The sequence below is a fragment of the Phaethon aethereus genome (assembly GCF_964289735.1).
Source record: "Phaethon aethereus genome assembly, chromosome: 3".
NCBI classification, from domain to species: domain Eukaryota; kingdom Metazoa; phylum Chordata; class Aves; order Phaethontiformes; family Phaethontidae; genus Phaethon; species Phaethon aethereus.
Window position 1 is genome coordinate 16,344,662 of NC_138576.1, and position 26,467 is coordinate 16,371,128.

General features: G+C 38.6%; 1 protein-coding gene across 1 annotated transcript in view; it reads left to right on the top strand.

Annotated features, from left to right (window-relative positions):
• Positions 1–20,477: 20,477 nt before the first annotated feature.
• ROCK2 (Rho associated coiled-coil containing protein kinase 2) overlaps positions 20,478–26,467 on the top strand; it is a gene marked incomplete at its 3' end in the record, with an annotated part of 47,315 nt that continues 41,325 nt past the window's right edge. Inside the window, 1 exon segment of the mRNA XM_081998190.1 lies at positions 20,478–20,558. Coding sequence (XP_081854316.1) covers positions 20,493–20,558 — 66 coding nt within the window. The 5' untranslated portion in view covers positions 20,478–20,492.

Genomic DNA, 26,467 nt, shown 5'->3' on the forward strand with positions numbered 1-26,467 from the left:
TTGCATTAGTAGTCCTGACACAGGAATTGGAATTGAAATGTTATTTCTATTATTTTACATATTGAAACATTTTAAAATATTTACGTATCTTAACATATTCACATGTAGGCTTATTTTATGGGAAAATACATTACCTGTTTGAGAGACAGAATTAATAGTGAATTTGACTGCACTCTGGGGTCATCAGTGAAGTTTGATTCTAGGGTGCATGTTGGACTGTGGAACAGGGTATCGCAGTGTGTTCCTTTGAAATTCCAAATGGATATAATGTTATGTATGAAATGGGAGCTATTCTATGGGAACACACTGTTCTACTAAAAAAAAACCCTAAAAAGCATCTCTTCGAACAGATTGCATAAAAACTTTTTTTTTTCCAAGTTGTATGCCCTTTTTTGTCAATAACAGAGAAGATCTGTATTAACTAAGATTGTGAACAGGTATAACTACTTTCAAGAATGTCAGTTAGACTAAAAAGTAACGCGCTGATATTTCAAGAAAATACTGTGTACTTTACTAATTAAATAAATTAAAATGATTGTAAATAATTTTCTTTATTGTCAAATCCATTTCTGTGAGAGAGCCATTTTTTAGGGCTGCTTAGCTTTTTAAAAAAAATTAAAAATAATCTCCTTACCAATCAATAATGCATATATATTATCACAAAAATAAAAACTTGTTTTCCTGATGTTGATACTCTTGCCCCATTATTTTAGATAATGGTGATTGGTATAAGTTGATATATATACACTTACTGAAATTCTGTTCATTTTCTTTCAGTGTCACTAGGTAGCTATCATGCAAAGATAATACTAAAAGGTCTTTTGACTCATCATTATTTAAAATTAATTTTTACCCCTTTTGGTTTTTTTTTCCATGTCTGTTTAATCTTCCCTGCTGTCTCTTACCAGCAAACTTCCTTTTTTCTGGCAATCATTTTTACAACTATTGACTTTTCCAGAAGTTGTCCACAAAACATGTCCATGTGTTAATATGTGAACAGCAGCTAAATGGTCGGACTCTCTGTTTTGACTATTTCTGTTTGATTTGAATTGTTTCTCCCCTGGAGTAGAAACTGCCTTTTTCTGCTAGCAAATGGATCAGCACATCCTGATACCTGATGGACTGGTCTTGATATTTTGACCTTAAAAAAAAAAAAAAAAATCCATCTGTGGATTACTGAATAAGTAATTCTGCGTTTCTCCATATTGCATCCCAATTCTGTACTCCTAAGTTAGATGTGTTTTTGATTGCTTCAGTTTTGTTCATCGCTTTAACTGGAAATCTGGGCTCGTGGAATTATGGTGGAGTACAGCACTTGTATTTTAAGAAATACGTGGTGCAGCTGATCAGAATATGCTGCTGACATTGAATTTGAAGTTAGGCAGGAGATAACGTGATAGGCAGGCTAGTATTTATAATGTTAGAAATGATCTGAAGACTGATTTTAAAAAGTTGCTGATATTTTTAGTACAGGGAAATTTTGTAATCATTTGCTCTAAATCAGTGATGAGTCCTTTTCTTACTTCTAGTCAATCATGCTTTTAGGGGAGGAGGGCGGTAGATGGTTTCTTGATTTTTCCTTGCAAGCTTTGTTATATATATAATATAATGCAACTGTTTGCATTGTATGAAGGAATATAGAAGAAATATATTTGTCCAAAAATAAGCTTACAGTGGAATCAAGGGATAATGACTCCGACAGTGTAATATGCAGTGGCTGCTTGCTGAAACTAACTTCACAGACTGAACTGTTTGAAGGTACAAAAAGATAAAGAGAATAATTTTCATGATGGAGAAGCCGGACTCTTATTTAATATGAAACAAGGACGGCCTTGTGGTCAAAACATGACTTCAAGAATAGACTGTATATCTGCCTCCTACCTCAACCACAGATGAGCTCCCTGACTTTTTTTATCTGTGTTGCTGGTGTTACCTCTGATTGCTGCAGCGGTAGCCTTTGAAAGCCCTGACTAGAAAAAGAGAAATGAGTAAGAATCTGTGTCTTGCATTTGGGTTTTTATGAAACAGCAGGTAATTCCGCTTTCTCAGGGTGTCAGAGAAACAATTCCAGGCACGGGTTTGTTTTCTGTGCATTTGTAGGTGATCTTTTTGCGGTTCTAGTACAATCTGCTTGATTGCTTGGTAAATCCTCATCTGAACTGATGTATAAATGGCTTGCTGTGGGAGAGTAATGGTCAAAATTACCAGACTACTTTTGCTCTCTTGCTAAGGAACTAAGTTTGCTATTAAAGGCCTTGGAGAATTCCCATTAATAGGAAATTATGTCTAGTATTATTTTAACAGTTTTGCAATGCTTGGGCTTTGGTGAACATAGATTTTTTTGAAAGCAATACAAACTGTAAAATCAAAGGTAGCTAAAGAATTTGGATATGTACAGTGACTTCAGATGAAAGCGGATTATGCTGAACTACTGAATTTTCCATGGCTACAGTGATAACCAGCAAGACATGCAAGACCAGTTTTATTTTATTAAGGCTGTTAAGGAAATAGCAACCACTGATCTGGAGGAGGGGATGTGCATTTTTGTAACAGTTAAGTGTTAATACATTGTTTGTTTAAAGTGAATAATATTTTAGAGATTAAGTTATATATTCACAGCTCCCAGTTCTCTGTCTTTATTTACTGCTTTTGTGTGTTTCCTCAATTAATTTATGAAGAGTTTCCAGGTAGGCTTGGAAAAAGAAAATTTTAGATTTCAGAAATTACTACTAAAGACCTATTCACAGAAGTAGGTTCCACAGCTGGATCTACTGTAATAAATATTTCTCTAGCTTGTGAATCTCTTGTGAAGGGATCTCGGCTCCATTGGGTAGGTATATTACATCAAGTCTTTACTACAGCTATTTAGAATTCTTTTCCTAATCTGTAACCTAAATCTTCACTCCTAATCCAGCTGATTTTTTCACACTGTTACTGGCGATGTGAGGAAACGTCCATCATCATCATAGCTAACATTTTTTATGTTCTGAAAGAAGTTGTCCTGTCTCCTCTTAGGCTAACCTTTTTTAAGACTTCAGTTTCTGGTCTTGACAGTCTTCCCTAGCACAAATTGCTTACCACTTTTTAAGTTCCTTCCAGTTCTTTTCCAGCTTGTCTTTTGCAGTGCTTTGTACAGGGATTCACAAAGCTGGAGACATTATTCTGTCTTAGGCTATAAGAATATCAGTAAATGATTCCTAATCTTTATTTACAAAAGAACATTAGTTCTCTGTGAGGTCTTACACAATGTACCTCCTGTTTATGCATCCTAGATTGGATTTCTAGCCTGCTATAACCCAGCATTGTTTTCTGTTATCTTCCTGTTTACTTATTATTCCCATTTTCATGTTCTGTGCATTTAATTTCTTTCAAAAGCATATGTTGGTGGGAATTTTTGCCCTCTTCTTGTGCTTATTCTTTGAGTTGCATCTGATTGTATTTTTTTTTTCCTCCTTTATTTTGAGATAATTTTAAATGCAATAACCATTTAAATGTGCTCAGAACTCTAAGCTTGGTATAATTTGCTAAAGTATTATTTGTTCTTAATAGATAAGTTTCTTATTCTGTTGCTTTATTCTGATAATGAAAATATTCTGTAGAACTGGAACAGGACAAACCCAGGGGAGTTTCTTTTTGACACACTTTTCCAAGTCATGATAATTACCTTTTGGACATTTTCTCCATGACTTCCTATAGAGTATTTTTTTACTCTGCTAATGAGAATAGCGAGTCTTGTGTCTTATTCCTATGTTAAGATGCTTTGCTTTATTGATTACATCATGTATTCTGCCAAAAATCTCTTACTTGGCACTATTTTATTTTTGTGAAGAATACAAAAAAACTTAAACCCTGGATCTTATGTGTTAATTTTCTAGGTGTTTAGAAATTGATTAATGTTTTGCTCTAACTCCCACTCCCCAGGTATTCTGATCTGTAGTTTGGAATGCCTTCCCCCTTTAAATGATAGTGCTTTGATTTGCCCTTTCAGTCATGACGAACTCTCCTGTTCTCCTGAGTTCTCAAAGAAAATGAAGACAGTCTCCTTAAACTTTTTAGAGTGAATTTCAGTTGATTGTGCTGTCCTTAGCACATTTCTTCATGTATAGTGATTTTCATTAGGATTTTTTTTTCATCCTTATCCCTTGTAAACTGTACATACTCAATACTGTTAAATCTGTTAATTAATGTAGAACTATTAAAGATCTTCTCGAATAGCAAGACCTCCAAACAGTAAATGTTGGCTGCGTTATCATGCCCTGAATTGTTCCTTGTATTGGGTTTGCGTGGCAAGGTTTTGGTAGCGGGAGCTGCAGGGGCGGCTTCTGAGAGAAGCTGCCAGAAGCTTCCCCCATGTCCGACAGAGCCGATGCCAGCAGCTCCAAGAGGGACCCGCCGCTGGCCAAGGCCGAGCCCATCAGCCACAGTAGCAGCACCTCTGGGGAACGGAGGTAAGAAGGGGGAAAAACAGCAACAGCAACTGCAGCCGGAGAGAGGAGTGAGACCATGGGGGAGAACAGCCCTGCAGCCCCCAGCCCAGAGCAGCAGGAGGGGCAGGAGGGGCTCCAGGCGCTGGGGCAGAGGGTCCCCGGCAGCCCCTGGGGAAGCCCCCGGGGAGGCCGGCTGTGCCCCTGTGGCCATGGAGCTCCCCGGGGGAGCAGATCTGCACCCGCAGCCGGGGAGGGCCCCACGCCGGAGCAGGGGGATGCCCGAAGGAGGCCGTGACCCCGTGGCAGCCCGCGCTGGGGCCGGCTGCTGGCAGGGCCTGTGGCCCCGTGGGGAGAGAGAGGAGCCCCGGCTGGAGCAGGGTTGCTGGCAGCACTTGTGACCCAGCGGGGCCCAGGCTGGAGCCATCTGTCCCTGAAGGACGGCACTCGTGGGGGGACCCAGGCTGGAGCAGTTGTTGAAGAACTGCAGCCCGTGGGAAGGAACCACAGTGGAGAAGTTGGTGGAGGACTGTCTCCCATGGGAGGGACCCCAGGCTGGAGCAGGGCAGAGGGTGAGGAGTCCTCCCCCTGAGGAGGAAGGAGTGGCAGAGACCAGGTGTGATGAACTGACCACAACCCCCATTCCCCGTCCCCCTATGCCACTCGGGGGGAGGAGGGAGAGAAATCGGGAGTGAAGCTGAGCCTGGGAAGAAGGGAGGGGTGGGGGGAAGGTGTTTTAAGATTTGGTTTTGGTTCTTATTACCCTACTCTGATGTGATTGGCAATAAATTAAACTAATTTCCCCAAGTCGAGTCCGTTTTGCCCGTGACGGTAACTGGTGACTGATCTCTCCCTGCCCTGATCTCGACCCACCAGCCTTTCGTTGTATTTTCTCTCCCCTGTCCTCCAGCTGAGGACAGGGTGGCTTTGGTGGGCACCTGGTGTCCAGCCAGGGTCAACCCACCACATTCTTTCAGGTATGAATTATGCTTAAATAGGAGAAAAATGAAGTGCAATGTATCCTGATGATCACTGAGAAGGATAAGCTTGGGATGGTGAATTTGCCTTGCATATGACCTTTCAGTTGTTTTTAATATTGTATACTCTTAGTGAGCTGCTCACCTTGTATCTTAAAGGTAGCTTCTATGATATGGAAAAAAGTAACCACTCAGGAAAGACCAGAATTATTTTTGATGGCGGCAGAGCTGTCTTTGCCAACAGTGCATTTGTTTGGCAGCTGCTATTTTTGGCCTGTTAGCTTCTGAGCCTTTTGTAATAACAGAAAGAGGAAGCAAACAGTGAAATCACTTTAATAACATATTTCCTGGTTGAAGTGACTTATCTGTGAGGCCTAGACGGAGGAGATGTCATTTCCTGGATTACTTCTCTTCAGTTCGAACCGTCCGTTTTACTGTGTAATCTTTTGACCCAGCTTCTTCGTTGTAGTGCAGTTTTTCTGTTAACTAATATAAACTAGGCCTTTTAATGAAAATGTAAAGCTTTAAGGAAACACCTTTTAATAAAACGCTGATGTTCAAGACAAGTCTTTCATAAAGTACATGCTGATATGAACTTAAAAACCTTTACTTTAAAATTATATTCAAGAGCTTAAAATCTTGTCTTTAAAAGAATATGATAATAAGGTTTGTTCACGGGGGTTAAAAAAAATTGACACTCTTTCTGTTCCTCGTGATGCTGATACTAATCATCTCCATTTGACGCCAGCTGTAGCTGACTGTCCTCAAGAGTTAGGTCACTTCCAAAAAGTTAAGAATAAGCAGTTGTGCTGTTCTCAAATTTCTGTTCGTTAATCGGTACTTGGGAAAATTTTATCAGAAGTCCATGAAAAGGAGGCAGAAAGAGCTAATAAAAAAATTAACTGCAAATATGGTTCTCAGTTTTTACAGCCCACAAAAAGGCTGTGGAATCAGAATGACACAGGGGGAATAGACAGTGACATCTGAAATGATAATACACAGCTCAGTTTAAATTGGAAGTTATGGCTGTTTTGGACCTTGTCATCCAACTTTACTAAAATGTCTGTTGGGGATAATAACTTTATTCTTTTCCCTGAGTTTGTGCATAAGAGATAAGTAGAGCACACTATAAATGTTTTACTTGGTCAACCTGTAAAACATCTTTGCGTGTAAAGCGTTAAAATGTGACCTCACCCCTCTCACCACCCAAAATACGAAGAACAAAAATATGCCTTACTGATTTGTGTTAGCACAGAGTGCTTTTACATTTCACTTAAAATGTCTACCCAGTTCTAAGTGATATTTCATTGCTACTGAAACAATATTTTAATGAAGAATGTAAAAGGTGTGATAAGGTATTAGATGACGAAGGGAGAAGTAGAGTAAGAAGGTGCTTATAGCTCTAGAGAACTAGTTTTTATTTTTGAATCTGTGTAGTAGAAACGAGAACTGTAATTCATCAGAAGAAATGTGTTCATTGCCAATCGTGAAACTGATTGCATTAAGGGATTGTAAAGAATAAGAAAGACTCTTTGATCCTGTAAATCGATACTGTAAACTTCAGTCATATTAATGCAGTTATATTGCAAATATAGTAATGAAAGCATAGCTTCAAGTTGTATTTGATGTTGGAGTTAGGTGTTGTGTGTAGACTACGAGCTAATTGGAATTGAAGCTTCATTGTGCTAGATAAAATCATAAAAAATGGCCCAGCTGTTCTCCATCAGGGCATTCAGTATGGCCCTTTTCTACATGTTGCAAGGTAAAGATCCATATTTCTGCTGACACACTGTGCTACAGAATGAGATATCCTTTTTTGAAGGCAGTGTTTGCTAAATAAGGATTTTGGTATTACAGATACTCTTATGTTATTTTGCAGGAAGTCACCTCAAGTCAGTACTTTCCATTGAATTTGTCCAAGTTACTGGGCAGTTCTTATGCAATTCATGCAGTGACTAATCCATAAGTATTTAACAACTTTGTTACTTTGCTTTGGTTTTATTGTATGTTTCATAAAATGTCATCAAATTTAAGAATAGGTACTAAGTCTTCTGTCCCTCTGAAAGATGAGTATGATGTCCTAGTGCATCACTCCTTTATCTTTAATGGGTCTTGCAGGAACAGTTATAGTCAAGGCTGAAATAATACCTATAAATATTGTTCTTAAAGTAGCTAAGATTGATCCTGTGTCTTCTTCATTGACTTCCCTTTTTGCTTATTAACACTGTTTCATGTTTCTTTTTGTAAGGAAGTTTTAAAACATGTGTAAGACCTTCATAACAGTTCATGTTGCATAGATTCAAGAGTAAAATTCTACCTTTTCTCTGTGCGGCAGTGATTTTAAGTGTTACATCACAGAATGGTTGAGGTTGGTGAAGGCCTCTTGAGATCATCTAGTCCAACCCCTTTACTCAATGCAGAGTCAGCTAGAGTAGGTTGCCCAAGACTGTGTCCAGTCAGGTTTTGAGTATCTCCACCGATGGAGACACCACAACCTCTCTGGGCCACCTGTTCCAGTGCTTGACCACCCTTAGAGGAAGAAAAGTTTTGTGTTCGGGCAGAACTTCATGCTTTTTACCTTGTACCCATTGTCTCTTGTCCTGTCAGTGAGCACTACCTTTTCTTTGTTCCCTTCCATCAGGTACTTAGATACATGGGTGAGATCCCCTGCCCCGAGTCTTCTCTTCTCCAGGCTGAAGAGTCCTGGATCTCTGAGCCATTCCTCTTATGAGAAATGCTCCAGTGCCTTAATCTTTATGGCCCTTTGCTGGACTCGCTCCAGTAAGTCCCTGTCTGTCTTGATTTGGGGAGCCCAGGAGTAGACACTGCACTCCAGGTGTAGCCTCACCAGTGCTGAGTAAAGATCAGCTCCATTTACCTGCTGAGAATGCTTTCCCTAATGCAGCTCAGGACCTTGTTGGCCTTTTTTTTTCCTGCATTGCTGGGTTGTGGTCAGCTTGTTGTCCACCAGGACCCTCATGTCCTTCTTTCCAGCTTGTCAGGCCCCAGCCTGTACCTGGTGCCTGGGGTTATTCCTCCCCAGATGCAGGACTTGGCATTTCCCCTTGTTGAACTTTGTGATAGTCCTCTCTGCCCAGTTCTCCAGCCTGTTGAGGTCCCTTTGAATGGCAGCACAATCCTCTGGTGTGTGACCACTCCGCCCAGTTCTGTATTGTCTGCAGGCTGTGGCAGTCGTAATGAAGGAAAGGAAGATGTTGAACAGTACTGGCCCCAGTGCTGAGCGCTGGGGTGCACTGCTAGTGACTGGCCTCCCACTGGACTTTGTGCCACTGATCACACTGAGCCTCATCTTTCAGCCAGTTTTTAATCCACTTCATTTGTGTAACACGTACTTTGTCAGCTTGTCTATGACACTTCCCAAGACACTTTAATTTGTTAGGAGGTTAAAAAAAATTGCAGTTGAATCTCTTAATTTTGAAAATGAGCTTAATCATTCATGTGTTTTTTTGTGGTGAAAAGCGACATCTCCACAGGTGTCTTGTTTGTGTATGTGTGTATTTAGGACATCCTAGCATTCAAAATAATGTCGGGCCTTGCCTTTAACTCTATCCAGGTAGATATTTTGTTAGAATTAGTGTAATGATTTTAATGGTATTTACAACAAATGATCACTTCCCAAATATATTAATAAAATATAAAATCATCAGGTTATTAGCTATAGCCTCAGTTATTAAGAAGACAGAAAAGCTGTCTAGTTCTACTGGCTGCCTATTAATAAACGTGATGTGGTCTCTGACTTAAGTCTCTGTGGTACCCTGTCAAGATGCCTGAAGAAACAGCATCAGGATTTTGTTCCTAGAGCAATGAACAAAGCTGCCAGTCTCAGGAAGAACATCAGGAGATGCTGAGTAGAATGGAGTCTCTGGCTCTTCTTAGTATCTGAAACTAATTTTTATTTGTCTCTGTGTAAGTGGAAAGGGCTTTGAGTTTTGAAGAGTAATTTTTTAAGTTTTTCTAGGTGCTGAAAGGTGGAATTGAGTTAAGTCTTGTAACAGGCATTTAAAATTCTATTTTTAGTTTAGATTTTGGTGATCTCATCCCTTGCCATTTTAAAAGGTCTCAGTTGTTTTCTATGGAGGCATTGATAATTGGTAGCAGAACGGTATGTAGAGTTCTGACTTGTCTTCTGTTGAGTCACTTAGACAAACTAATCTAGTCTTGTGAGCTTGAATTATGTGGTGAATTGTCTTCTTAAGTTTAGGTCATGTCTTGCTTCCCAGAAGAAAAATGTACAGTTGGTTTTTGAATATCCAGAATGAGAAGGTAGAGAGATTGTGATCAAAGCAATAATATGGATAATACAAACATAAAAGTCTTTGAATATGCAGGAAAAGTGTAATGGAAATACGAAAAACAGATGGACTGAACTAAGTATCTTAAATCAGTGTTTAATGAGTAAGATTACTTACTGGTTAAGATTAAAACTACTACTCCAGTTTAAGTCCCATTGCCACTAATCAGTGGTAATATAGCTGTACTGTTTATAGACCAACTTGGAGCCAGTCAGTGTGTGTTAGCTCCTTTGCCATGACTGGTTTATAAACATACTTGAGAGCTTGTTTGATTTGCCTACTAGGAATGTAATGCATACTTGAATATATAATCAGTCTCGGTGTAGTAGTTTTAAGGAAGTTGTTAATTATGATTTTAGAACTCAACATATTTTTATTTCTTTTCAGGATGGCTTGAATTCTTTGGTCCTTGATCTGGATTATCCAGCGCTGAGGAAGAACAAGAACATCGATAATTTCTTAAATAGATGTAAGTTTAAACAATGACATTGTTGTGATCTCAGTCACAGGAAGCTGACTGGTCAGAAATGCATTGCTGATTTTCATTTTACTAACTTCTATAACTCTGAGCTTCTATGTTTACAAGGCTTTGGAGAAGCTTGTTTATTAGAGATGTTTAATTTTGGGGAGTCATTGGATTGCTGAAAATATGTTGGGAAATACCAGCCGTAGATAGTAATTTTTCCAACTACACATGGAAAAATCCTTTTATGTTATTTTTTATCTTAAGTATGTGCAGCACCATAGTTTGCAAAGCACATTCCAGTTATTATTGTTTAGGAATTAATTACTCAAAATGTCAACATTATATATACAGTCTTATTTAATCTAACAGAGAAGCCTTTTGTTGATTTTTAAAACCAGATTATTGTACCTTAAAATCTGTTGGTGCATTTTTGAACCTTTGTGTAAATGTTTGTGATTCTTCCCAAATTAATTGTAGGCAGGATCTTGGAGTCTGTTGAGAGTATGAAAACGGAAGACTGTTACATCAGAGTAGCTGTATTTTGTCTTTTTAAAGTGTTTTCTATCCATGAATATAAACATTTTTTTTTCTTGTAAAAATAGTGGATTATTTGCTTTAACATGCAAGTTGCAGTGAATAAGCCTTCTTGGAACAATTGTGCTTTGTAGTGAGTTTATTTTGAGGGATTTTTTGTTGTTGTGGTGTTTTTTTTGTTGTTGTTATTTTTTGTTTTTGGGGGTTTTTTTTTAAACCTTTTCTATTGCATAAGTCAAGGTTACTGTGGATACAGTATTACCAGCAACTCATCTTTTGATTCTTTGCTGGTAAGACCTATGTGTGCCTGCCCTCCGTTGCTGTGAGACTCCTTTGAATATCCACTTACGTTCCTTAGTTAAATGGTGGCTGGTGTAGTCATTTGTGTTGAGTTCTTACGTTTGGAATTCAGTGCATGAGGTTTAGCAGCGCTCCATAGCTGGAGTTACAGCTGTAGAGTTGTCAGTAAATCTGATTTGGAGAAGTCAATGAAAACAGAATAAATAAGAAACAGCAGATTAGGAAGGAAAGGCATACCTTGGGATTTTTCTCAGTTTGAGCTCAAAGGAATCCAAGCAGGTATTTATGAGAGAAAGGGTCAGGAACAGCATTTTAAGTAATTTTGTTATCTGCAACAGTGCATTGTAAGTGTGACGTGAGGGAAAAGCCCCAATCTACAGCAAATAATGACAATTAAATAAATGACAGTATCAGTAACTTCTGTGAGCTGTTCAGATTTGCCTTTACGTTACAATACTATTTTTGAAGTAGGACAAAATTAGAAACCTTTTTCTAATCAGAGGACTAGTATGTTCTGGTGTCTGGCTATTAAAAATAGCAACTATAGGAAAAAAAATTAACCTTGGGGACAGGTTTTTTGTTTTATTTTGTTTTTCTGCAGCCTCTGAGCGTTCTTGCTGTCTGTCTTCCCTTTTCTGAAGGCTGTTGCTCCTTCTCCTACTCTAGATTCTCTCCCATTGTCGTAGTAAATATTGTTAAGCATCTGATGTGGCCTGCAGGCTACCAGCAATGGCAGAAACCCAAAAATATACTTTTGTCCACAATTTTATTACTGCCTTTTTTTTTTTTTTTTAATCGGCTGATGGTTTACCATTGAAATTGATACTAGTTAAAGAAAATTCTGAGATGTGTGACAAAAAAATTCACAGTAGTTAAGAGTTTTCAGGAGTGCACTTCATCCTTACGTGTTAAACTCTAAAAAGAGCATGTAAGAGCTGGGTATTTGGGCTCACACATTGTGAGGCCGTGCATCTCTCAAGAATCAGCCATGTAACTTCTCTCCTGTTTCCGTACTGCCTGGGAGAGAGTGAAAAACGGTGCTCTGTATCTTCTGTGATTTACAATTAAAAAAAAAAATTCTGAAATAAGAATTTTGTAAACATTTGAAAATGGTAATATTTTGGCATTGCGACTGAAAGAATCAGTCCTGCCGCAGAGATTTGTTTCAAAGTCCTTTCTGACACAGGTGTTTGTGTGGTTTGTTATGAACCAGATTGGGGAACTGAGCAGAATTAATGCAAAGAGTGGGGTGGTTGGTTGGTTTGTTTCTTTTTGTTGAAATTAGTCAGGCAAAAGAAAAGCAAAGACCAGTTTTTGATTTCTCATTTCGCTTTGCCAATATTTGTGCCAACACAAAGGGAGCTGCTTGGGTGCTGGAAAAAACAGGAGGACAGTTGGATTCTCATTGTCATTACCATTTTATTTTATGCGAATTAAAGTTGCTGAACCCATATCTCATGTCTTTTTGGAAACAGTTCTGAGGGTAGCAAGTATCAATGGAAAGGAAGAGTGTACACATGCTTGCTGAAGCTTCTTGCTACCATGATCTTGGAAAAAGAGTTAGGAATTGTCTTAAGAAATTATGGAACAGTAAGTGGTTGCTTCTAGGGAACAGCAAGCTCTTGTCTCTTCTGATTTTTCTTGGCATCTGAAGAGCTGTAGTAAATGCCGAGATGACAATTATAATCAAAAGGTTCTGACGAGTGGTCTGTGCTGGGAGCCCGGAGCCTGCATCCCTCCTCAAGGCTTCCTGAAACAACTGCGGAGAGGTGGCGGGACCATCTTGTGAGTTAGCACTCTATAGTGCAAAGTGAAGCAGCTGAGGCGGAATTGTTGCTTACGGTTGTTTTAATCCGTATTACACAAATCTTCAAAAGTTGTGGACAACACTGCAATAATCATTAGGCTTTCAGTCAATTTAATCACTCATTCTTCCACAGTAACACTTTGAGAAGGACATTTTTTTTTTCCTACCGTATTCCCAGGGGTTTGAATACACCCTACTTCAGACCTACTGCATATCATTACTAATCAGGTTAATGTTTTATTAATAGCTTGTTTTAATTTAAAAATTAAATAGTTTGCATCTCAGCTGAGACATTAATTGATATTCAGCTCAACTCATAGTTTCAAGCTGAAACTCAAATGTTTTAACTCATTTCACAAAGCCACAATTTATTAATTGCCCGTACTATAGGAGTTTGGTATATCCTGTTTCTGTGACCACTTTGCAGAAGCAGCCTCTTCATGTGTTTAATGTGCAAGAAACTTTTTCATTGCCTGTTTTCCCTTACTATTCTGATTTCTTATCCCCTTACTATTCTGATTTCTTACCACTTTCTCTAAGACATTAAACCATGTATTTATCGTGAGGCACATAAGTATCTCATATAAAAGTACAACCATTCCTTTTCAGTCTTCTGTATTGCTTTAATCTACTCTTAGGATTCTGGTTAAATTGCTATTTTTCTGGAGTATTCATGGGACAGGAAAGCATAATGTAATATTTAACTCCCAAAACAATGAGAGGAATCTCATAGTCCTGTGAGAGCAAAAACTAGCTTGCTTATTTTAGAAAAGAAGCTTGAGCTTTTCGGCATGGGCTTAGTGTAACAAATCTTTCTTGGCTTTTTTTTTCCCCTCTTCTGTCATCTAGGCTATGACATCAGGTTGAGTAAATCCTTCCAGGTCACTTTTTCTGCCATTAGAGATTTGTCAACTGTTGAATCATGTCTTAGTGGCTTGCGCCTTTTTTGATGGTCTCCCATGCAGGTACTACTTAGCCTGATAGCTGCTTTAGCTTCTGGGAGCAGAAAGTTAAAATAATTAAGCAGTAGTTTTAAGCAAGAGTTAAAAAATATTTAATAATTTATAATTTTATCATCAGGAATAGAAGGGCATGAAGAATGGAGTTTGAGGAATTCCAAACAGCATCAGGGAGTGGTGCCATGGTACAATGGTACATGACACAGGAGTGGGCCTGGTACCATCCAGAAGCCTTGACTCCCTAAGCGGATCAGTGACTTCCTATGCATTATCTAGCATCACTCAAAAACTGGAAACCTCTATTGTTAAAATGATTTGCTGATGTTTTGGAGGTTGGCAAACTTCTCAAGAGTAATGGCAATGGACATATTTACAGTAGGAGGAACTTTTAGTAGAGATGTGCCACCCTGTCATGCAGCAGCTTTGCTAACCGCCTGCATAAAGTTCCTAGAAAGTTGCTTTTGCCATCTTCCTCTTCAAGCAGACTCTGCTTACTTAGAAGATTTATAGTTAAGATTAACTTCTTGCAAGTAACAGTTCTGGTCCTTCCCCTACATTTTGTTATGTTGCTTGAAGTTGGTGAATCATATGCCAGCCATGCAGTTACCAACAGCAGTGCATTACTTGGTGTGGTGTTAACGCCTATCATGACTGTAATTCTCTGTGCTCCATGCTTCCTGTCAGTGACACACATGAAATGTCAGTTACCAGGAAGAATCTTAGAAATTTAGTGCACTGTAGATCTTACATTGAGTTAATGAGCTAATTGCTCCGCTGGTTTTCTCTTGGCTTCTTTAAGGCCACTGCTTGCCATGTCTCTGCAGTCACCTCGGCAGTTTGGGCGCCAGTTCCATTCTTCATGATACTGTTCTGTTAAAAGTAGCAATGGGAAAGGTATCAAATAAGCAACTTTTCCCAAGCAGAGCATGAATTAGAGCTACAGTGGTTTAAGACAGAATATCTTAGATGTATAAGCAAGTTATATGTCAGTGTTATTAACCACTTTTCCATTTGAGTAGTTGGTAGATACAGAGCAATTCGGTTCTGCCATCAGGCTACTTTGATTAAGTCAGGGATGGATTCATTAAGCAGGACTGCTGCTTTCTGTTTCCCTATTGTCCACTCCTTTTGTCTGTGCAAGACATAAGACTTGTGTTCCTCTTTCTTTTCTGTGGAGGGGGAAACACTAGCTTGTCTGAAGCTGTGCCTTCTAGTTTCTGCTGCTTCTGCAAGGTCTCCAGCGGCTTCTTGTTCCTCACACACCTTTGACCAGATATTATGTATGCACCCCTAATTACTTCAGTCTTTCTGTTGTGCTTTTTGGTTTTTTTTGAGTGGGTGTGGAATTGCACCATTTCCTGCCTGTACTTCAGTTTAACCTACAGCTAGAGTTTTGCCTAGGGCAGCAACTTTTGACTTAACATACTCCATAGCAGCATTCATTGACTGACTGTGTCTGGTCTGTGGGGATAAAATTGCACTCCCTTGCGTTTTTATTCCTCATATATACACACCCCAGAACTGCCTGATGTATGTTCTTTTAAACTTTTAAGAAAATAACCTGGATATGAACTTTTTTTTTTCCTTAAAGAGCGGGAAAGCTTAGTTTTTTCCTCCTCCCCACCCCCCTTACTCTTCTAGTCATGTATTTATTCCATTTTCACAAGCACTTGTAACCTTCAGCTACATTCTTGCAACCCGCTGTCAGTGACTGATCCAAACACTCTGCCCTTTCAGAAAGTGAAGCTTCATTTGTTTAAAGGTTATAGTGCCATTTTCAAGTAGTAAATCAAAAGCTGTCTTTAAACACTCTTGCTGTCCAGCATTCCTGGTCCTTCCTGTGTTAGAGGAGAAACCTGAGTCATAGGTGATGACATTCTCACATTTTAAGACTTCTACACAAATGTCACAATATTTTAATAAAATTCTATTATATTCAAGGGGCTGGGCAGTCCATCTAATGTCTGTCTTTAAACCTGACTTTCTTCTTTTGATGGGCTTTGTGCTGTTGCTGTAAGATACAATCTGTGTATGTATGTACAGATACCACAAATGTACAAACTCATTTGTGTGAAACTTTCTGAAAATTCAGTCCTCTAGTAAAAGGATAGTGTTGGAAAGGTCTCCTGCACCTTGAATTAGATCGTGTTATGTGATATATGAACTAAATCATATGATCCAGCATGTTGCAATTATGACATTGCTTCAGGGTTTCTCTGAGCTTGCCTTCTTGCAGCCTGTGTTTTGTTTCATCTTGGTTCCATGCTTTGATTATCTGTTCCATATCTGTTAAATTTTATGACAAAATAGACAATCCGTGTGTGTAACTGATATTGCCACAACATTTGCATCCCTAGGTGATGGTTATAACTTTTAACTAAGATTATTAAATCTTTTAGTAGAGCAAGTAGGATTTGTCAATCCTCAGCATTTCACAGGGATGATAAAACTGGTAACTTCTTGGTATGTCATTTACTTACTTCATACATTGTTGGGTTTTTCATTGCTTAACTGAAGTGTTTAATGTTTAAACAGTTTCACTAGAGCTGTATTAAAATTGTTTATAATTTCTGTATTATATTTTGAACACAGTATTATTCCTGTGAGTTTCTGACCAGTAATGGAGCTATGTAAAACTACACCCTACTCTTTCAACATGTTTAAATCCCTGCCATGTCATCTCACACATCTGAAACATCTCAGAAACATTTGCAAATAATGTGATTTCCCTCTATTGTGAGATGTAACATTGTGTTCAAACATGTAATTGCACATTCTCTCTGGCTTGAAATTTGCTGATGTTCCTTCTCTACTGCTGCTTCCTGTGAGTTTGCATTTGTCCTCCTTGTCTTGTGCCAAAGCTTCTGATTTGTAGTTAAGTAAGCTTCCAAGCACAGTCTTCCGTTCTCAAACTGCAAAATCAGTTCACATCGTGAACAAAATAATGAACTTGCTGTAGGTGAAGCACTGCTGTTGTCCTGTGCTTCCTATCTAAGCTTTCATGGTTCGCTGTAGAAAGCAGCCTCAGCATTCTCTCAACTCCTTGTCCTGTTCACACTCTGGAATACTTCACAGTCTTATTGGTACACTGAATGTAGCAGATTTGTCTAGGTTTAATTGCCTCTGTCCTTACAACTTTACTAGCAGACTCTCTTCCCTGATTATTCTTTTTTTTTTCTCCCTTTAAATCTCTCCTCTTTACCTTCACACCTAATCTTCTCCTCAGAATAAAAAATTTTTAGTTGCATTTTTGTGTTCCACACATTAGGAAGGACCTCTGGAGGTCAGCTGGTACAACTCTTAACTCAAAGCCAAATCAGTTTTGATGTTAAATCAGGTTGTTCAAGTTCTTGTGCAGTTATATTTTGAAAATTTCCAGAGATGGAGGCTTTGCAGCATCGCCGGACAGTCTGCTGCATTCCCCAACTCTAGGGATTCCGATGTTCCAACTTGTCTGTTGCCTCTTGTCTTTTCACATTGCACCTCTTAAAAGTAAAACCTTCTGTCAACTTCTCTTGAGGCCAACGTTTAGACTTTCTTAAGCTGAACAGTTCCAGTTCTTTCAGCTTCCCTATGAGCATCATGTGGTCCCACCTTCTAAGCATCTTCGTGGCTTCCTATTAAGCTAGGGAATGATTTGATATTTTTCTTGCACAGAGGAGCCCAAAACTAGACGTAGCATTGCAGATGTGGTCTCACAAGTGACAAACAGAGGGGAAGAATCACTTCTCTCAACCTACTGGCTATGCATTTACCAACACAGCCTGTATGCAGTTGCTAACTGATGAACTCTTTGTTCATCTTGTTGTTCACCAGGTCGCTCAGGTCCTCTTTCTTAAGGTGCTTTCTTGCTGGTGAGCACCATCCTGTACTGTTGTATGGTGTTGTTCCGTCCCAGCTACAGGACTCTGCATTTGCCTTTAAATGTTGTGAGGTTCCTGTCAGCTCATTTACCCATCCTGTCTGGGTCTCTCTTAGCAGCAGCCCTGCCCTCCAGTGTGTGAACTTTGAACCACTGACTATAATTCCAGCAAGTTTTCCACCCACCTTGCAATTTCTCTGTGCAGTCCATGGAAGCCTGGTTTGGCTACAAAGGTACTTTGAGATGCTGTCTTGAAAGTCATGCTACAGTCAAGGAAGGGAAATGTGTACTGCTGTCCCCTTGTCCACCAAGACAGACATCTCCTCATGGAAAGCAATAAGGTTAAAAAGGACAAACTGTGTTCCATTAGATCCGTCCTGGCTGTTCCTATCCCTTTTTGTCCATAAAGTGCTTGGAAGTGCATTCCAGAAGGTTTTGCCCCATGATCATTGTGGCCAGTCAGGTTAGGCTAGTGTTCCAGCCTGTAGCTTTCCGGATCCTCCTTGTTGCCTTTCTAGGACATGGATGTGACATTTGCCCTTTACCAGTCATCAAGAGGCTCCCCAAGTTGCCATGACCTTTCAAACGTGATAGAGAACAGCCTGGTAATGGGTGTTGACTGGCTCCTTCAGCGCGCTCAGATGCATCCTGTGTAGTCTCATGGCCAGCGTGTCAAGTTGTATATCAAGTTTGCTTTATTGGTCCTTAACTGACTTCCTCTACTGTGATACTTCACTGCTCCACACTCTACCATCAGCTTCGGGGAACTGGGAGGCCTGTGAGCAGACCTTGTCAGTGAAGACTGAGGCAAAAAGGCACCTAGTACTTTGATCTTCATGTCCTTTGGCACTAGATCCCATACTCCACTGAGAGCAGCAGGCCTACATTTGCCTCATTCTTTCTTTTATTGCCAGTGTATTTATAAAGGCTCTTGTTTCCCTTCATAACCCTGGCTAGCTTCAATTTCAGCTGAGCTTGGCTTTCCCAGTTCCATCCTTGCATGCTTGGGAGATTACTGCTGGGTAGCCCATCCCTACTACCATGTTCAAAACTGTCGCTTTTTGTGCTTGAGTTGGGGCAGATGTTGCGCATTCAGCCAAACTGGCTCTCTGCCATACCTGCTTGATTTCTAGCTAACTAGAACTGACTGTTCTTGTGCTAGGAACATGTTGTCTTTGAAGATCAACCTACTCTTCTACCCGCCAAAGCAGCTTCCCACAGTATCCTATGATGCTATGAGGTCCCTGAACAAGTTGTAGTCCATTCTCCTCAAGTCCCTGGTCTGCTATTTTCCTTTCTCAGTTCTCTCAGGGTCTTAAATTTCACCATCTCACAGTTGCTTTGGCCAAGGCTGCCACAGACTTTGTCATGCCTGGCCAGTTCATTCTTGTTTGTGAGGAGTAGATCGGAGTGCCTCCCTGATTGGTCTCTTGTTGCTCACTTGGGTCAAAGGAAATGTTCTTGATGGTCAGGCATCTCCTGGATTGCTTGTAGCCTGCCAGGTTGCTCTTCATGAATATGTAGGAATGGTTAAACTATTTACTGGATGTACATTATCATTAACTCCCTGCTGACAATGTCATCTTTAATGTTCTACTGAATTAACTGTATCTCTGATCCTTTTTTTTTCCTGTTTCAGATTTGAGACCCCCTTTAATGCCTTTCTAGGGATCAAATTTAACAGTCTTTGACCCTAAACAGGGACCTCACGATATACATCTCTACTCCTCTCTGAATATAAGCATTTACAGCTTTTCACACAATTACATGCTCTTCCCTGGTGGAGGTCTGGCTCCAGCCAGCCTGTTTTGTTCTTCTAAGCATGTGTGGGGGCAGTGTCAAAGCTTGTTGTGCTTGAGAAAGATTACCTCCAGTATTACGGATTCCATTCATTGCTCCCATTATCTTTTGTCCTTGTAATAAGAATAGATTTTTAAAATGCATTTAGCCAGGAATGCATTCACTAGCATGCTACATTTATAAAATTAGAAGTCTAGGAACTTGCATGTTTTCAGAATTTTGTCAGAGGTCAGCATTTCACTGATTTCCCTTACAGATGCCTGCAACTGCCAACAAGAAAAATACTGAAAGACAGAGCTTATCTGCAGAATATTGCACCAGAGGATACTTGAACAGAGCATTGTAGATCTAATTTTAAAAAGTGTAGAACGACACATGCAGTGAACACTAAAAAGCACTTCGAGATGGCCAACGGTTTCATAAACGTACATAAACTTGAATTAATATTTGATATAGAATGAATGAGTCGATCTGAAGTTATATCCCTGCATGATCTGAAGTTGTATATGAAAGTTATTGAGTCATATTCCTTGACGTTTGACTGCTGTTGAACCCTCCAGGTGTGTAGGAGCAGGTTGCACCTGCAGTGCTTTTGTGTGTACCAGGTACTCCCCACTCCTGCATTATCAGTGGAGTGTCAGTGGATCCTGGCAGCACAGTGGGTGGCAACAAATAATTGTCTGAAAATTCATGATAGGCATCTCTGTTTTTTTTCATTACCAGAGTCTTCCTGTAAGCTTGTGAATGATTATTAGAGGTGTGAAATAAGTCAGGACGATCCAGAAGACATTTCAGTTGCTACAGCTAAAGGTAGATGGTTAATGGTTTCCAAACAATAATGAAAGTTACTATTTGGAGGTTATTAATAGTGCCTGCAGATCTCAAGAACTACCAAGAAGGCTCTGAACACTTAAATAAAAATAGCTTATTTTGGCTCTAAATGAAAAATGTGAGAGACAATTCTTGCAGTCTGTTAATGCGTGCCTTATCACAAGCTTTATTTGATTTGTTTTAGATGAGAAGATTGTGGAGAAAATCCGAGCTTTACAAATGAAAGCTGAAGACTATGATGTTGTTAAGGTGATTGGAAGAGGGGCTTTTGGAGAAGTGCAGCTGGTAAGAACGTAATGATTTAATGATTAGACAAATTTATGGCTTTAGCCAAAACCTTACTCAGTCTTGCATGCTTTATATCTAAAAAATGCATTCTTACAAAGAATAAATGTTATTTTTGTGGTATCATGAGGTCATTTCTGTGCATAGTGAACAGTACATCCGAGTTTGAAACATGATGGATTGGAAGGGGAGGGCTTGGGAAACAGCTTGCTATCCTTTGATCAAAATGGAAAAGGCAGTTCTAATTCTAAATTTTTTTGTCCGCAAGCATCCCTCTATAATAATATCTGAAACCTTCCTATGAAAGAGCAAACTAATAGTGCAACAAAAAAATTTTGTTTCACTCTTATGGACTGTGATGCTTGCATTATATTTAATTGATAAGATTCATCTAAGATTTTTTTAAGACTCTTTTCTTAACATTGTCCACTCAACATTGTATCCTTTATAATATCTGATGTAAGAATGGGATTACTTTTTAAATATATATTGCAGAGAAATTCTATTAGAAAAAAAAGCAAAACAATCAAAATACAAAGTGTAACTTAGTATATCATGCATATTCTGCTTTTCATTATTCATTATTTTTTTCTGGCCTTCCAAGTCACAGTGTGTGATACATAGCAAAAAATGTGAGCATATGTGTAAGATGGATTGATATGTCAGTTTTGAAATAAGCTGTGGATGTAAGCACCAAGAATCTGAGAAAACAAACAGCAGGGACAAGCTCTCATGAGCTAACAGATAGCTGTGTATCAGCTGATCCATGATAATTTTCTGTGTAAGCATTTTTTGAGGAAGAAATATGTGAAGCGAGTCAATGGAAAGGGGAGCAACTAGTTTGCAAGAACAAGCAAGTGAAGCTTGTTATCTTGTTACCACAAAATAACAAAAATTACCCTTTTGCTTGTGGCTTTTGGCATGGAACAAACATTTTACTGTTCTGTGCTAGTCCTGCACTTGGAAGATGGGAAAATCATATTGTCTTGTAATGTACATAAATTTTGGAAAATCTAAAGATGTTTTGGTGTTCTGTTGAGGAATGTGACAAGCTGTGAAGTGCTTGTAGGAGGCGCACAAGGTATAATGGCAATAAATTTTTGATCCATTCCTAAAATTATTCATATTTTCTGTATTAGTATTGGTGAAATTAATTGGAACTGGCGAAAAAAAGCCCTGCGACTTGTTTAACACTAGTTGCATGACTCATGGATAATTTGCAAATTTACATGTAATTCATGTGGCAGTCGACGTTTAATCAGCAATTTTTATTAATTTATGTTGTTGTTTAAGGCAACTTCATCCAAGTGTGGCAACATGAGACTGTAGCTCCCTCTTCCCTATTTCTTTCTGGGTCATTTGCGCTTTGTTTTTATCCAGAAGAATTTATGAAGTGTGGAGGAGAGTACTTCCAAAGATCCTCATTTTCAGATAAGACTTTAAAGAATTAATATGTCTTGCCTATGTTTTTATGTGCTTGTGGGCAAGAGGTGAATACCAAAACCTTTAGCAGAAACTTACTTATTTGAGAAGGGGCTGCTGCAGGGAGCTTTGTAAGAAAATAATCTTACTCTTTGTCTTTTCACTGGCAGTCAAGTTACACTGGCAGTCAAGCTTGTTTTAAAGTCTTCTATTAGACATTTTTATCATTATATATATCCAGTTATAGCAGCTAATAGAGATACTCCTTTTTCATGCACTTGCATGGGAGGTCAGCGAAGAATCAAGTTGTAAGGAGCAGAGTTCCTCATCCATTTGAGTGGTGGGGAGATGAAAAAGAGAAGATCCCAGTAACAGAAGTCATGTGCATTTTTTGGATGTCACACTGATATATTTGCTGGAAGCATCTAAGAGACTTGTATTTTTAATGTTCTTCAAAAGTCAAAATACATTGTTTTCAGATGTGTATTTCTAAGAACTTAAGGGTTTTTCTAAATAAATTTCATTTTTATTTAACATTTCATTTCAAATGTAAGTTCCTAATTTGTTCTGACTTAGAATGGAAACTTTTGTCCTTAATTCACAGTATCATGCACAATTTAAATTCCAAAGTAAAGATGATTTTTCACAGTGTATGTACTGCAGTTAGGTGGTTTGAAGCATCTGATGAAAAATTTCTCATTTGCCTTATCATTATAATGTAATGGTAACATGCATAGTAACTTGGTCATATAATGGTGTTTGTTGCTGTTGTTGTTATGCGTTTTTTTTATTCTTTTGAATAAGCCCTTCGAGTCCCAAAATAGAAAAAGCTAAGAATGCTTGGTACTTGAAGGGAACTTCTGTATGTTCTTATAGAACTCTTATGTACTTCATGCCAATTTGAAAGAACACTCTTTTTCTGGAATGTAAAAATATAAGTAGAAGTCATAATGTTATGTGGTCTTACAGCTAAAAAGCAGTGGGTTAATAAATACAACTGTAGATCTGAACTAATATTAGCTGGTGATGAGGGCATACATACCTAGATTTTTTGCCTCACAAGGTATGATACAAGTTTAAACTATTGAGCTAAGCTATAGCTATTTCTACTCCATTCAGAATGTTAATACCACACTTGCAGATGATGGATTTGGAGTAATCGAAGTATTTTGCAACACATTCTGTGATCAAAATAGACAGTTGATTCAGTGGGGGCTAAACGCAGAAAGAACCATGAATAAAACATGATTAAGTACATGAGTTGAATGCATGAATGTCATGTTATCAGTGTGTGCCATTGTCCATAAATATTTGTAGCACAAATATTTGTTAAATAATTGTAATATTTAAATATAATAAGGAAAAAAATGAATATGTTAACATATAGCATAAAAAGTCTACTATGACCTCCTTCATTTAATTTTGTTTCCCCCAAGCTTTCTACTCCAGTATAGCATTTTCTTGTGAAAGAACTGGTGTGGAGAGATCAGCTTTCTGGATTCTAGCAAGAAAGGAAAACACATTCTCTACTGCTGTATCTTACAGCTAGATTTTTTTAAAAAAGCCCTGCCTTCCCCCCTTTCTTCCTGCCCCCACCTCCCCACACCCTCCCCCCTCTTAAAAAAAATCAGTCCAGTACAGAGACATCAGATGACTGTGGTCTGAACATCTGACTTTGGTGGAAAAACAATTTCCTATAACTGCAGAAGTATTAAACTCTACTCTTGAGCTCTGGCCTCTGGCTTTACTGGGTCTGTAGTGATGGGGAAAGCTAAGAAAGTAATTGCCAGCTGCCAGATCACTGCTTCTCTTAGGTAGTGCTGTGAATAAAAGTGACTGGTGTCTGGGGCAGACAGAAAAATTGAATTATGGTGCTTAATATGTTACTTGTGGTTTATGCAGAAACAGTAATTAATGAAAGCACGTCCTGAGTACCTCTTGTTTGTTTTCACTTGGGGAAAAATCCTCTGAATTTGAAATTGAGCCATATCCTCAGTTCCTTCTCCCAGGTCTAATCACAAAGTACTGTAACGTTGTAGTGACACAGCAGACTGACTTGATTGTGTACTGGAATAGAAAACTAAAGCAAGGGTAACTCTTTCTTGTATTTGAGTAGTAAAGGATGGTCTTTGTTTATTAGGTTTAGTTCCCCAGCCACTGCTGATGTACCTTTCTGTTATAATGCAAATAAAGCAGTCGTGGTCTGTTACCTGAAAATTTGTCATGATTTTTGAGGACATGGACATTGGTACCCTGTCTGTAGTAGTTTCTTATGGATTATTAAGTATTTAGGTTATTTGTGGTTATTTCAAACCTTAGAATCACTTCACAACTCCACTCTAGGATCTTCATTTTCTTTTGTCATAAAAGAGATGGTACTATACTACGTACTCAATCTGGTAACTTCAAATGAGTATATTATTTTCTTTGCCTACAAATCGTCTTTGGACATGAATGCTCTAGAAATTATGGATGCATTTTGTGTGTACTTGTTTCCTCAAAGTCTTAGATTGATGAAGCAGAGTGGAGGGAAATTCTTATTTCTTAATGCATTTTCATAAGTTAAACAAGGCCATGTTACTCAGTGCTGATGGCACGAAGGGATTTTCCTACCTATTTTGAGAGTTACTCTGGTGAGCTTACGGTTTAAATTTGGCAGTTCATTTAAACAGTTGGAAGAAATTGAAACATTGTGACAGTTTAATACATGAATAATCTGCTATATGAGCCAATATATGTATGTACAAATATAACTCTGGGTAAAGAGCACAGTGGCTAGCAGCTAAATAGGCTGTTTCCAGGGGCCATGGTGGTGGTACAAGAAGTAATATCACCGGTAGGTCTGTTCACTTGTAAGGCATGCCAAGACACACTAAGCCTTTGGGTGCGCCAGTATGCTGGTTGTTGCTTTGGTTCCTTGAACCTCTTTGAAATAGTCTCAAGAAATAATTAGCCAACTAATAACCTATTGGCACTACCTGAGAGAGGTGCACAGACTGTGATTTCTGGCCCCCCTACCCCTGTTCACTTTGCTTCTCCTGTACATGAGCTTGCTTCAGGCTGTGCTGCCTTTTTGAGGCTTTTTTCTCCCCAAGTAGTGGGAGAGAATTATTCTCATAAATGAAGGCAGCTATACTAACTACAGCCAGGCAAGAGTACACAATGATTTTAGGAACTGTAAACTACTAAATACATTGCAGAGCTTTATGTGAGCTTTCACAGAAAGTGCATCTTCAATTAAACAATATCTTTTTGAGGCTGCAAATCTTTGTGTTTCTTCTGGTTTTGAGCAGGATTACAAAAGCTCTACTTTATGGAGTATAGTTTGTGGTGTACCACCAAGTCTTTGTAAATAATCCCATGTGGGATTTGTAAATGGGAAGGAGGTGGTTTTCAAAATCCTTTTTTAGGACACCTTCACTATCTGGTTAATTGTTAATGTCTTAAAATATACATGCTTATAGAGTTGTTAATGCATGTAGATAATAAGTTTCTGTTCTGGTGTTTGGTGGAGGTTTTTTGATCTAGTATACAGAAGGTTGTTGGTTTGTATTAAACAGTGCGAGAGTAAATTCATAAATAATCCTGTGTCTGTTCATGTTCTCACTCTTCCCAAGATTTCCCTCCTGCCCCCAAAATGTTTCTCCTGTTTCGACAGATCATTCCTGTTGACTTCAGCAACATTAATGTTTACAACTCCTCAGGAGCAGGAGACTGATGCTCGCAGATTTGTAGACCAAATAGGTGCCCCTCTGAAGGTTTGCACTGCAGATGTAATGGACTGGAAACATTTACAACTGTTCAGGAAAAGACCTGATTAAACATTCAAGTAGCGTAATTAAACTTGGACATTGTGTAAAACTAAGAGGTTGGGGGTATGGTTTGATTTACTAAATGTGAGGTTTTTAAATGCATCAGAAAGTTGTAACCATTTGGTTCTCATTTCACAAATTAGGCTATTGAATTTTTTATTTTCTTGTGAAGAAAATATGGAGAAACTTAAGATGCACTTACTTTCATTTTTTCTTCTGACTTGGACATCTTACAACTGAATACTTGTCACCTTGATTTCTGCAAGGAACACTCAAAAAGTTAAAAAAATGGTCCTTTAGTAGTTGTTTCATAAAGTAGCATGAATCTAATGTTTCATTATCAGGGTAATGACTTTACAGTCTGTGCTTTAAGGATTTTGTTTCATGTCAGATGAAGTTTTCAAAAACATTTTCAGATCTTGTCATAAAAGTTTTAATTTCAGTTTTAAGACAGGATTTATGTTACTAATTTTACACAATTTAAAGTAAATTTAATAACTACTTAAGAAAAGAAATAGGAGCAATCCTTTTCGTGAAAAATAAAATTGGATGAGGCTGAAGTGGACTCCTTGCAGGACTTCTAACATGAATGAATGGGATGGATAGATGGTGTTCAGAATAAGAAAATATAAACACAGTTATGTTTTATTTCTCTTTATGTGATGGAACTTTTCA